The sequence below is a fragment of the Struthio camelus genome, chromosome 7, assembly GCF_040807025.1.
Source record: "Struthio camelus isolate bStrCam1 chromosome 7, bStrCam1.hap1, whole genome shotgun sequence".
In the NCBI taxonomy this organism is placed as follows: Eukaryota; Metazoa; Chordata; class Aves; order Struthioniformes; family Struthionidae; genus Struthio; species Struthio camelus.
This window is the reverse complement of record NC_090948.1, coordinates 10,287,934-10,300,456: the sequence shown is the minus strand read 5'-3', so window position 1 is coordinate 10,300,456 and position 12,523 is coordinate 10,287,934. Positions and strand designations below refer to the sequence as shown.

At 40.5% G+C, this 12,523-nt stretch overlaps 1 protein-coding gene across 5 annotated transcripts in view; it reads right to left on the bottom strand.

Annotated features, from left to right (window-relative positions):
• CCDC186 (coiled-coil domain containing 186) overlaps window positions 1-12,163 on the bottom strand; it is a 36,416-nt gene extending 24,253 nt beyond the window's left edge. The window contains exons 1-4 of one of the 5 annotated variants that reach the window (XM_068951666.1): window positions 12,037-12,156; window positions 7,877-7,973; window positions 7,069-7,175; window positions 6,770-6,932 (exon numbers count right to left, since the gene is read on the bottom strand). In XM_068951666.1, the coding sequence (XP_068807767.1) occupies window positions 6,770-6,932; window positions 7,069-7,149 (244 nt within the window). In that variant the 5' untranslated portion in view covers window positions 7,150-7,175; window positions 7,877-7,973; window positions 12,037-12,156. Of the gene's footprint in view, window positions 1-6,769; window positions 6,933-7,068; window positions 7,176-7,876; window positions 7,974-12,036 lie in introns of all 5 variants that reach the window. The other 4 variants (XM_068951667.1, XM_068951668.1, XM_068951670.1 and 1 more) reach the window with 4 other exon arrangements.
• Between the last annotated feature and the right edge of the window lie 360 nt (window positions 12,164-12,523).

Here is a 12,523-nt window from a genome sequence, read left to right as displayed (position 1 = left end):
AGAGGGGACAGAAAGGCTACTGGAAAGTAATATTCTAAGGGTAGAAATAATTAGATACATAAGTTTTATGCAGAATTTGTCAGCTTTCCAGGCTGACTTTTAAATAAATGCTCCAGTGCAAGTTCCTAAAAGGAGGATAAAAATCAGGGACAGCAAACAAAGTAGCTGGACAGTAAATCACAAGGCAACTAGAAAAATAGCAGGGCTTTTCAAAGTTAATCAATTTATTTCTTTCTAAATCCACAACAAGTCTAAGCGATCACCTCCAAAAATACTTCAGATAAAAGCATCTTCATCTTTTAAGAATCTACGGCTTTACAGCTCTCTTTTCCAATAGGTTGCTTGAAGGCAAAAATATGACTTATCATATGCATTTTCACAACAAGGGTTACTCATCTAACCAATGAGAACATACATACAACTGTCATGTCCTGACCAAGTACCCATATATACTTATAGAGCAAAATGTCTTTATACCCAGCAACATGAAGGAATGAAGGGGGAGGGGAAAAAAAAAAAATGTCTCCTCCCTGTCTGTTCCCAAGCAGCAGAAATCCTTTGCTGCAAGAGCACAGATGGTCTGTGGCAGATTTACTTTCTCAGAAGTAGCTTGTAAAACAAACATCTGAGGAATCGAAAAAGCTATGTAGAAAGTGTTCTGACAGTAAAGTACATCATCTCATGACCCATATAGCCAGAACACTCAGGGAAGAGAGCCTGGTTACGGTGCTGTATCTTCTGTCTCAGGAATCCCAGATGATGAGCTCTCTGGAAAGACTGCTGGCATTTTCAGACAACATAAGAAGCCCCTAAGATGTCATTTCCATTAGGAGAAATTTGTTAGAGTGGTCATAACTTCCAGATGCAATCCTGGAAGAAGCTATAAGTTACTAAATAATACATTATTAAAATACTGACTAATTCATATACATATATACCTTTATTCATAAACAGGGGGCATATTCATCATTCACAAATTCAACTTTGTTTTTCCAATAATTCTCAATGGAAGCAGCGACTCTGCCATCTTACAGCACAAGCGTGTTTGCATACTTGATTTCCGATTTGTTTAGCTTTCTCTTCATATTCACACAATCCCAGTCATTCAACTACATGCTCCTGCCTTATTAACCAACATATCATAAATTTTTGGCTATTGTTACAACAGAGAGGGATTCATGAATACCATTAGGTATGTGACAAGGGGCTACCATTACAACCTTCCACCATTAGGTATAAGAGTCAGGTAAGGAAGAGAGAAGAAAACTCAGCCCAGCTGTTACTACAAGGAGGTACTGTTACACAAACACACACACATATACATATGCACACACACAAATTGACAACAAAGACCACCACTAGTAACTGAAACCAACCATTAGGCTGCAACTGGCAGTTAAACAACAACAGGACAATATAAAGGGAAACAGGGCATATGGACAAGTGTACGTATGTCCAGCCACGGCTGGACAACATTCACAAATCATCAACAAACAGCAAGACAGAGAAATGGAACAGGAGAGGTACACATAGTAGATAAAGACACCTACAGAAAACAGCAAGATGTGTGGCTATTTTGAAAAAGTGACAATTTATATTTTTAAGTACCTGTAAAGAAGCAAAGTGCTTCCCCTCCTCACTTTCAAAGCAAAAATTTAATGCCACAGCATCTCAAACAGTATGAAATAATGGGAACCAGAAGACAAATAGTAAGTAAAACTGCAGATTAGAATGGAGGTGGTGAATAAGTCTTTACACACAACATACAACGTACAACTTTTACAAAGGCTCTCAATTTTATTAATATCATAGACGACCTGTTTGGAAAACTCTTGATCCCCTTTGCTTCAAAGAATTTATGCTTAGTCAACACTGGAGCCAGCAAACCCCAAACTCTTGGTCTCTCATTTGGTTTGTACAGACGAAACAATTGCTCTGTTGGTACCAAATGACCTTTTGATAATTTCTTCCAGTAAAAAAAAGTTCACAATGTACTATATATGAAACAACTACAACAAAATAACCCTCACTGACCATTTAAATCTGCACACAAATAGAAGAGGATGAACATAACTGCAGGAGAAAGCAACCAATTTGACGGTAATAGAACACTAGTTCCTACTTAATTAGACAGCTGTTTAAAATAAAGTGAGAATGGTATATTTAACACAGCCAGTAAGACAGTATGTAAATAATGCAGCTAAGAGGGAAGACAGAAATTCACTGTCCAGTATTTGTTCCTGCTTGTCACAGGTGGCTTATATTCCACACAACTAGCAGGTTTGCCTGTAGAAAGAGACTTTATTAGTAATAAAGCCGAGGTGCAAGCTTATTCAATAGTAGTTACTGTAGTCTAAATTCTTGCAGATCCTTTCTCTGGGATGATCAAAGGGATTTTTTGGGCTCATTTTAAACTTTTTTTGAAGTACTTTTTAAAGTAATCATAAAACCGCAAAAAAGTGTAATAGTTTGATGTATTGCTGCCTCAAAGACGCTCATCACCACCCAGCGGGTGGAGTCCACCCCTCTCACGAGAAAAAATTTGGTAAAATCAGATACGTGAACTTCTTAATCAATGTTGGTTACCATATCGAAGAGCTCTAGCACAGTCAGAAGCATACGGGATGGTATGTCTCTTCATTTGAAAGCAGCAGGTAAAAAAAAAAATATAGCCCTACTGGTATCCTTCCAATGTATTGTCTAAGTTTTCATTTTTCTGGTTATTTCCTTCTCATACTATGTCATAGTATTATTTACAAAGCATAATATTAATTTATTTGCAAGTAGAAATAAAACTACTTGCATAACTCAAGTTACCATCAACAGAATAAAATGCTACCACCTCTATACCCAGAATATCCTACACTTAATACCAATTGAAACAAAGAGCCTAGGTTTCACACCAAACATGGAAATTTCCACAGTGACTGAACAAATCTATTAAAGCAAAAAAAAAAAAAAAAAAATTAAGAGGATTCAGTGTTCCCTGTAGACTTGCCACAAATTCAAACGGTACCCAGAATACAGTTTACCATATTAAGAATGTTCCTAGCCTTCCCTGACTGCAAAATATTGGATTTTAAATGTCTGCCCCAAATTTGAATCTACTCATGCCCTAAGCAGATGGGGTTTTTCCCTGCTGCTGCTGGACAGTACTAATTTTCATATTCTAATTACTAACTTTAACTAGACATAGACAATTTCTCCTAACTGAAGGTGACAATTGACCTTCATATCAGAAATATCTAGCCAAAAAAATTACGTGGAATGACTATCCATGCAAGTTCATCTTGATATTCGTCTCCTGCATACTCAAAGTTTGTCGCATTTACTTTGAGCAACCAAGTATAGCAGATAGCTTCTTCATAAAAGAGACAGAAACTGCAGCAACAAGAATAAAGAAAAGGCTCCTGCTTTGGTACTAGAAGAGACGTTTTTTGTGCCAAAGTAGCTTAAGAAGATCAACGCCACCAAACTAGCAGTTGCTATTTGAAATGAAACATGCTAATAGTAGAGTGTCTGCTTCACAACATCAAACACACAAATACAGCAGGCCCCAAATAGTATGCAGACACCAGACATATTTCAAAGCAGCTTCACATTTTTCCAAGTTTTATAAAGATGGGTAGGATAATAAAGGATGGATATAAGTCTCCCGAAAATCAAGCAAGTATCAGTTACTGGTACCATTCTCCTACAAAATACTGCATCAAGAAAGCAAAATAGCTCAGTGTCCTTTATCATGCCTTCAGCAGATGTAAAATGCAATCATAAAAAAGACAAATCGTGATTGAAGCTATCAGCTGCTCTACGTAACAAAATTTGTTTACTTTCCTCTAAGTTAATCATCCTCAGAGTTAATCATCATCCCAACAGTATGGTAAGAGTACCTTGCACCTCAGTCACTTCCACACAAAGTCTACCACAGGTTCCTTGGTACGTGTTCCCTTCTGTTGCCTATGCTACGGGAGGATGTAATCACAACTAAGGCAACTCAAATGGCCCAGGGTAGGAACTTCTCAAGTTATCACTGCCAGATTAGCCTAAGCTTGTCCATCTGCATACCATGAATAACCAGCCATCTTCTGAGATTGTCACATGCCTGGTGTGGCACGTGGAAAACCTCCTGTCGCTAGGTTATAACACTTCTTTGTTGCTGTGACAGGACTCTAATACAGGCACAACTGGTTTGACCAGCCCTCCTCCTATTCTGGTTTTATAATTCACAGTGGGTTTGACATTCTACTCTGGGCACACATCTTCCCTAAGTTCTTGACCATGTTCTTATGCTAAGGAGACAGCTGACCATGTTTTTTCACAATGTAATAGTACAAAGTAAAGTACAGAGAATTGCAGGGATTGAAAAACCGGTTACATGATTAGAGGACAATGAGGAACACTAACTTAGAGTTCAGTCATGCTTCCTTTAGATCCATAAAGGGCCCTGGGCGCTGTGCACAAACAAGAAACCTTTCCTGCATACAGACATTGGAATATAGTTGAGTCCAGTCCTTCAGCGTCAAAATTTTAGTTATTTTTACACAAAAACTGTTTTGCTCATAAGAGATGTTTTCTTCCAATAAGAAAGGAGCATGCGTATTTTTTCTCCATTATCTGGTGGTATACGCAGAAATTAAATTCAAAGTGGCCTCAGCGCAGTTTATGTCCATTTTAAGCATTACAGTAGTAATATTTGGGGAAGGAGTTCAACTCCAGCCTCCACCCAGAAGACACAAAACACTGAAGGCTAGTACAGGCAACAGTGCAACAATTTCTCATACTACCTAACTTAGACGTGCTAATCGTCTAAACTGCTGATACTAAAACCCACCAGAATCAAAGCAGGAAGATGACAGCCTGCAGATACAGTTAAGTGGGCAGGCCATTAACTTTTTTTTTCCTTGATACATATCAAGGAAAATGATCTCGGGAAACAGGTGGAATTTTTTATTTTTTTCATTAGGATTCTTTAGAACAGAATAAAAACTTCCTCTATTTACCGCCAACTGAACGATGAAAATGCAAATATTATGACAATAATTCATTTAAGCTCTTTATGCTTAAGCATCTGATAAAACATAGTAAAAATGGAAAAATCTTGATATGTGGACCTGTTAAAGGCTAAAAAAAGGATAAAAAATTACTTCATTTCCTTCAGTACTGGTTATTTTGAGCCTTTGTTAAGCCCAGGCCTCAATCCCCTACCTAAAAGGGCTACTCATTAATATAAAGTAAAGAACACCAAGAAATGCTTGCAGAACTATTACTTTTAAAAAGGTAAAACCTGCAGATGAGTAGAGTGTTCAGGCTACTGGGATTTATTTGGATGTTTCCATTTACATTCCATTCTCTGCATATTATTTGTCTCACAGTTTAAAACCACTTAAAAATTAAATCATCAGTGTTTAAAAACTAACCACTTATAACTGATTGCAGACTAGACTAACTTCTGCAGGCTATCAGTATGTAACAAAGGTCTTAACTTGTTCTACTAAACTGGTCTTGGTAAGTGGACAAGTCAAGCAACTTTTGTCCTTATCTAAGACTGGCTTTCACTCTTGCAGACTGAGTACCAACTATAATACATCCTGTTAGCTTGATTTTTGGCATTAAAAATCCTAATTATCATACTCTACCATAATAAGTTATCATCATACTGATAATTAGGTACTTGTATATAATGTTATTTTTACAGTGAAGTGAAAATAGAAATTCCAGAAGCACCAGTGACATCATATTTGCACACTAATTTGACTGTTTCTGCATCCAAGATTTATTAAGCTAAATAAAATAACGGAGTAAGAAAGTATGTGATTAGACATTAATATTTAGTTACTAGATTAAAAGCACAGCAATTATCTGCAGAAATGAAAACCAATTAACAGCTGTAAGACATGTCACTTATTTTAAAAGCTCTTCTAATTTAAATTGTGTTTTGAATACAAATATATATTCATGATAAATTAGGTTATGAGAATTCATTTTCTCATGTAATAGCAAAATAAGAATTTTCAACTGTGGTTTTAGGATCACTCTCCTAAATATATTGTTAGACATGACGTTAAGTGTACAGACGTCCGAACATAAGCCAGCAATGAATAGCTTCTACAGATAGAAGTCTAGAAACAAAATTAGAGATAAAAAAAATTCCAAGCAAAAGCCTACATCAAACCACTTAACGAACTCCTCTATTCAACTTCACTACAAGAACACTTCATTTGAAAATGCCTGTGAAGACTTGTTGAAACCAGGGTGAACTTTAAAAAAAAAAAAAAAAAAAGTGAAGAATTGAGACAAGTAGCTCCGAGGAACATAACCTTCTGAAAGAGTACAGCTTTTGCTAACAAGAAGCGCATTGTAACTGCGCACTGCAAATTTACAATGCCATCCTCTTTTCCCTTCCATTTCGTATCTGTCACAGGAGAACATTCAAATCTCTACATGCTTTCAGCAACACACTGAAGTCTTAAAATGACCAAAAGCTGATATACGGATACAGCACTTTTCAGAAAGTAGGTGGGGGACAAGGAAGCAAGGGATGAAGTGCTTCTAGGATCCTAAGTATCATGGCCAGACAAGGCCAGCAGAAAAATTTGGCAACACTGATGCAAGTAGCAAAAGTTCCCAGAGGGCCCTACCTCTCCCACGTGGGCATCACCTAGGCATTTTACTCACACATTGCTACCATGGTCTGTATTGCAAACTAATCAGGGAAACACTGCATAGCCCTTCACAAAGTCATTCTGTTTACAGGAAAAAGAAAACCTACCTGCAGAATAGTGAAATTGCTTCAGATAGTTCTCTTCACATTGTAACCTGAGGACCTTCTTTCCTGATCCTTTCTCAAACTCTGCACTGATCGATAACTTAAGAAGTAACAGCAGTGCATTTCTATGTTCCTTTTCAAGATGGCACCTTCTCAAGGTAAACTCCTGGAAATTCATGATAAAACATAAGTGAACACCTTAAGCAATAATCCCTTCAAAATGCCATGCAATACCCACTAACCTTCCATTTTGGTTCCTAGTTCTGAAATCATGACAAATTGTTTCACTTCTTTTAGTTTACCTCCTTCATTACACGTTTCAAGTTGAGTGTACAGCTTGCTCTGTTAGTAACTGGGAGAAGGGATAATGCCTTTCCTTTCATTTTTTGACAGCTTCCTATGAAGAGAGCTAGAAAAGGGTTTTATGAGTTTCCAACTGATTTTACAAACATCTCATGCTCCTCTTTGTCCTCCTCGCCAGTTCAGTCAAAAATGCTCATTTGATCTACTACTTTGACAGATTCTTCGCCAGTAGACCCCAACATTGTGGGAGCCAATGAGGAAAGAACAGCCACATTTTGATACTGAATAAGGTGCCAGGTGCAGACATTTATGAATCATTCAGTTTCTGGTAAAGCTGAATTTAGGAAAGCAGATGGCTACACATTTAGAAAACTGTATTTTTAATCTCTGCATAAGCCAAGCGCTGAATGAACAGAACTCTATACCTCATTTAGAAACAGGACTTAATATTTTTATGATGGCTGCAGTAAACTTCCACCTGCAATTCTCCGCATATCAAAGACAGCGCTGAAGCACCTGAAATTGTAGCTGGTCTACACAGGTTTCAGAAGCTATTTCCTCTGTTTTCATTATTCCAGTTTTCTGATAGCTCTCCAAAAATCAAGATCTGTTCCTTGATATACATCACATCCAAAGGTAGAAATACTATCAACTTAGCTGTGTGACCTTTCCAGTCTGATCTAATTAAAAAAATAATAAAAAAACGCAACAACAGTAAACCTGAGAGAGACAATTCTAGCTCTGGGGAACTGGAAGGTAGGCTTCCAGTCTCTGGCTCTGGTAAAGAGATTTTTGATATTATCTTACATTTTGACTCCTACGTCTATGTAGCGTAGGCATATCGCTGAAGTGTCAGTAGTTAAAAGGCTTTTCTCCATGAGGCTCTGACGATCACCAGACTACTCTACAAAAACAAAAGCTGTATCAGCACCATTTGAACAGCTCAGCTGGAGAATCACTTGCCTCTTGCAAGTTCCTGGGCAACAAAAAGCCACAGTACAAGTCAAAGACTTCATCTGCAAATTCAAGAACTAATTCATGAGGCACAAGATAATCCAGTATAACATTAAACACTCGGAAAGGATTTTATCTGAAATAGTTAGTGAGGATTAATTTTGGCCGAAGAATACTGAAACGGATCACAGTAAGTTTTAGAATTTTCTTGACAAGTCCCAAGAATATGAAGTAACCAGCAATCAAAGTAAGATTCGAAGAACTTATACGCAGAAGAGCTCCACAAATGCTAAAGCATTTGCTAGCAAGACAGCCTGTTCTACAAAGGGCCATTCCTCTCCTTTCAATACCATGCTACCAAATCACCTATTAGAAACAATCTTAGATTCATCACAGTAAAATAACACATCCTATCATCTTTAAACGGGTTATTGTAAGGCAGAGACATTAAATTATTAACAATCATACAACTGCAGATTCACAGAAACAACCACTTAATTTTAATTCTGCTTTAATTTTCAATCTGTTACACTTGGGTAAGAAGTAATGAAGCTGTAAAACAGCTTACACTATCATATGTAAAATGAGTTCAACAAGACTGCTAAAGAAATAATTGATTTGGGGATACGACAACACTGTATTTCTTTGCATAATTGTGCTATTCATTGTAAAAGCCAGGATGTATCCCGTCAAGAACTTTTCACATTTTTATCACACAATAATCATTTAATTATATGAGTAATTTCCAAATCACTGCCAACCTGTCCTTGCTCCGGAACTCTTGCTAAAATTTTCGCATGACAATAAAACTAGCAATAAAACATAAGAGAAACCTTACATTTTGTATTAGCATACAGCTGTAGGGTGATCTTAATCTTCATTCATACCTTCACCTAAACCAAACCGAACAGAACCAAATTCATCTTTGTACTTCAATTGTTGGATTTTTTTTTTTAAACTATCTTTCTAGAGCAAGAAAGCTACTGTTCTTCAGCTACTGTTCATCACACTGACTAGGAAAACAAATTTTCATGTTTCCAAGTCAGTACCCATTGTATCTGTATGATAAATATCACAAAAAGTCCACCTAAGATGACTTTCCCAAACTAAGTATTACACCACCAGATAAAAACAACAGCAAGAGAGGGAATTCGAGTCCTAGCGAGAATTTGTGTTTTCAACTGAGATTTATAAATAAAATGAGGAAGCAGCTACAGAAATTCTGTTCTATATGACAAGATATGAAAAACAGCTTACTGCATAGCAGCTGTGCAGCAGGATAGAGCAGAAGTTTCAGTCAAATCAAAAGGCTCTGTGAGAGAAAGGTCCACAAAGTCAAACACTTTACATAATCTAGAACGAGACATTTGAACACCAGGTCAAAAGAGCTGCTTGAAATAGTTAGTTACATCTCCACACGCAAAGACAATCACAGCAGCAAGCCATTCAAGTTAAATTAGAAGCGATGAAACACAATAAAGGGATGAATCAGGCTTCTGAAAAGCATCACAATACCCGTAAAAAAGTAGGAAAAACAACAGCTTCAGAAGAGATGAACGTGTATCAAATACACAGTGTTGACCATAACAGATGATGACCATGAGGTGTAATACACTTATATCCTTCCTCTATTTACCTATTGTACATGTAGGAAACAAATATAAAACCACTTGAGTTCAGCTTTTCCAGTATTAACTCACTTTTGACCTAAACTAAACGCGAGATATGGCTCAAAAAAAAGATATATGATAAAAGATATATGGGCCATTGGGATATCGCCCAGTAGTGCTAAGAAAGTAGATGTAACACAATGTGGTCTCACCTATAGAGAAAAGCTAGCGGACTACAGCACAGACAATGTGGTCTCACCTATAGAGAAAAGCTAGCGGACTACAGCACAGACAGGACAAATTTTGTTCAGAGCACGAGCAGCAAAGCTGGCCGTGTACTGGGACGCCAAGTTCCCCAGTCCAGGCAAAACCTGACATAGCTCCCTGATTGAGCTCACACAAAGGCTTGCTTTGATGCAAATGCTAGAGAAGAACAGAAAGAAGGGGTGGGTGTACACAGCGAATATCTCTAGAGTTCCTTGCTTTTAGCAGTTTAATACGTAAGCTCACTAATACTTAAGCTCATTTTTAATCTTACTTTACGTAAACACTGATCGCACACTGCTCCATGTCAATGCCAAGGTGCAAAGCTCAACATTACTATCAGTTCTTTTAACGTGAGTCAAGTGCTTTACAAGACAAGGTTTACTCATTCTTTACCTTTGATTTTCTTTGCTTATGTCACAAGTTAAATAGTTGAGCAGTACTGTATAATTTTCTTCAAGGCATCAGTAGGTTTTCTACTGATCTCATACAAGTGCTTAACCGTATGATCCTATTAACTCCATATCATGGAGCCGTGTAATAGCACAACTCCAAAATAAAGTTTAACAGTTAGGGCTTAATGAGCAGGAATGGATTTGGTCCAATCATAACACAAGTCACTAGGTATTTTGAGAGCGTTACTCTTCAGTCATACTAGTCCCAAGGTTAGAGTTTACGTCTCAGAAGAAAAACGTATACTAGCAAAGGACCCTTCTACAGTGAACTTCAAATGACGCGTGGTATTTAAGGGTTTTCATTCTCTGTATTTGGTTTTTGAGTCCCTTTCTCAACACTTTCAAATAGTGAATCTTGCTATACTAATAAATATCTGTCAAAAACCTCTAATCAAATTAGTCTTTTAAAACATCAAAGAAAATTTTGTTTTAAAGTTAAGGCTTTGAAGCCATGCAAGGACGACTGGAGAATTTCAGAAGAAGAGGAAAAGGCCTCAAAAGGTCTGCTTTACTGTTATAAAAAGGATGATATTTCAAATTAAGTGTCTCTTGAAACAGCTTCAGAACTTCTGTCTCTCAAACTTTTAGAGCCTAATCTCCTCCTAAAGGCAACAATAACATAAGCATTCATAGCAACCAGTAACTAGAGGGATTACATTTCCTTTCTGATATAAAAACGCAGCTGTTCTTCATGCTGTTTCAATGACTTCTTTATACAGAAAAATACAACAGGGCTCTGGTCACGTGTGTTTATTAGTAATATTGTTTGTCATATTTTAACTTCTGAAGGGCAATTTTACAAGATAAAGCAAGCCAATTAACAGAAAACCATGACTACCATATTCCTGATCTTGCACACAGCTCTCAGTCCTCCAAGAGACCCTCTCCTGGTCTGCACAGAGTCTCACTGGCAGTACGCAGAAGATCAGGCCCACCTGTGCAGAATATTTTCCAGGACAAGAGCCAAAATCTGCATGCCTACGTTATAAGCAACTTACTGAAGACTAATAAAACTGTCTGCTTTTACACCTGTAAGGGCAACAAGCAGCTTTTACAACTCGAGTCTGCAAAAACAAGGACACCTACTCTACCGCAACACCACTGCGGGCTTTGAAAAATAACCTCCATACTGAGCACGGTGTACCAGCTGCTCGTTTTTTTGTCATTCAATTACTTCACCACACAGTGAAAGCAACACGCACCAAAACAAGCGGGTCAACCTCGTTAGTAACTGCGCGGAGAAGACAGTTGTCAAGAAACAAAGGGAGCAGCAGCCAAGAGAGAGCTCGGACTGGCCGCCGGGGAGGTCCCGGCCCGCAGGACGCTGCTGGGGCACGACGCTACCCACCCCCCCGCCCTTCGCCTCGCTCCCCCGGCGGCGCCGGACCCCCCCCCCCCCCGCTGCCCGGCCGCGGCGGGGCCGCCCCCCGGCGCCGCGCACTCCCCCGCAGCGCCGCCCGCGCCGACACGCGGCCCGGGCGGGGGCTGCGCGCACAGCCGCCCTCCCCCCCCCGCCGCGCAGCCCGGCCCCCTCGGCGCTCATCGCCGCGGCAGGCGGCCGAGGCGGCTCACGGGCCACGCCGACGCCGTCCCCTGCCCCCCCTGACTCCGGGCCCGCGGAGCCCGCAGGGCTGAAGGGCACCGACCGACCGGTCACCCGCCCACCGCGCCCGGGCCGCCTCACCCGCTCGCTAGGAGGGCGGCAGCTCCCCCATGGCGACAGCGCGCGCCGCCGGCTGCAGCAGCCCCAGCGAGCTGACACATCAACAAAGATGGCGGCAGCGGGCGGTGCTCCAGCCCGGCCGCGGGGGGCGGGGAGGGGCGGGGAGGGGGCGGGGCCAGCCCGGCGCGCTGCCCGCAGTGGGCGGGGCCAGCGGCGCGCGGAGCTGCGCCGCGAGAGGCCGTGAGGGCGCATAGGGCGGGCGGGGACCCCCGTGCACGGCCCCCCCCCCCCCGAGCAGGGACCCCCATGCAGGGACCCCCCCCGAGCAGGGACCCCCGTGCAGTGTTCCCTGAGCAGGGACTTCCCGAGCAGGGACCCCCATGCGGGGTCCCCATGTGCAGGGACCCCCATGCAGGGACCCCCCTGAACAGCCCCCCCCCGAGCAGGGACTGCCGTGCAGGGACCCCTATGCAGGGACCCCCCCGAGCAGGGACCCCCGTGCAGTGTT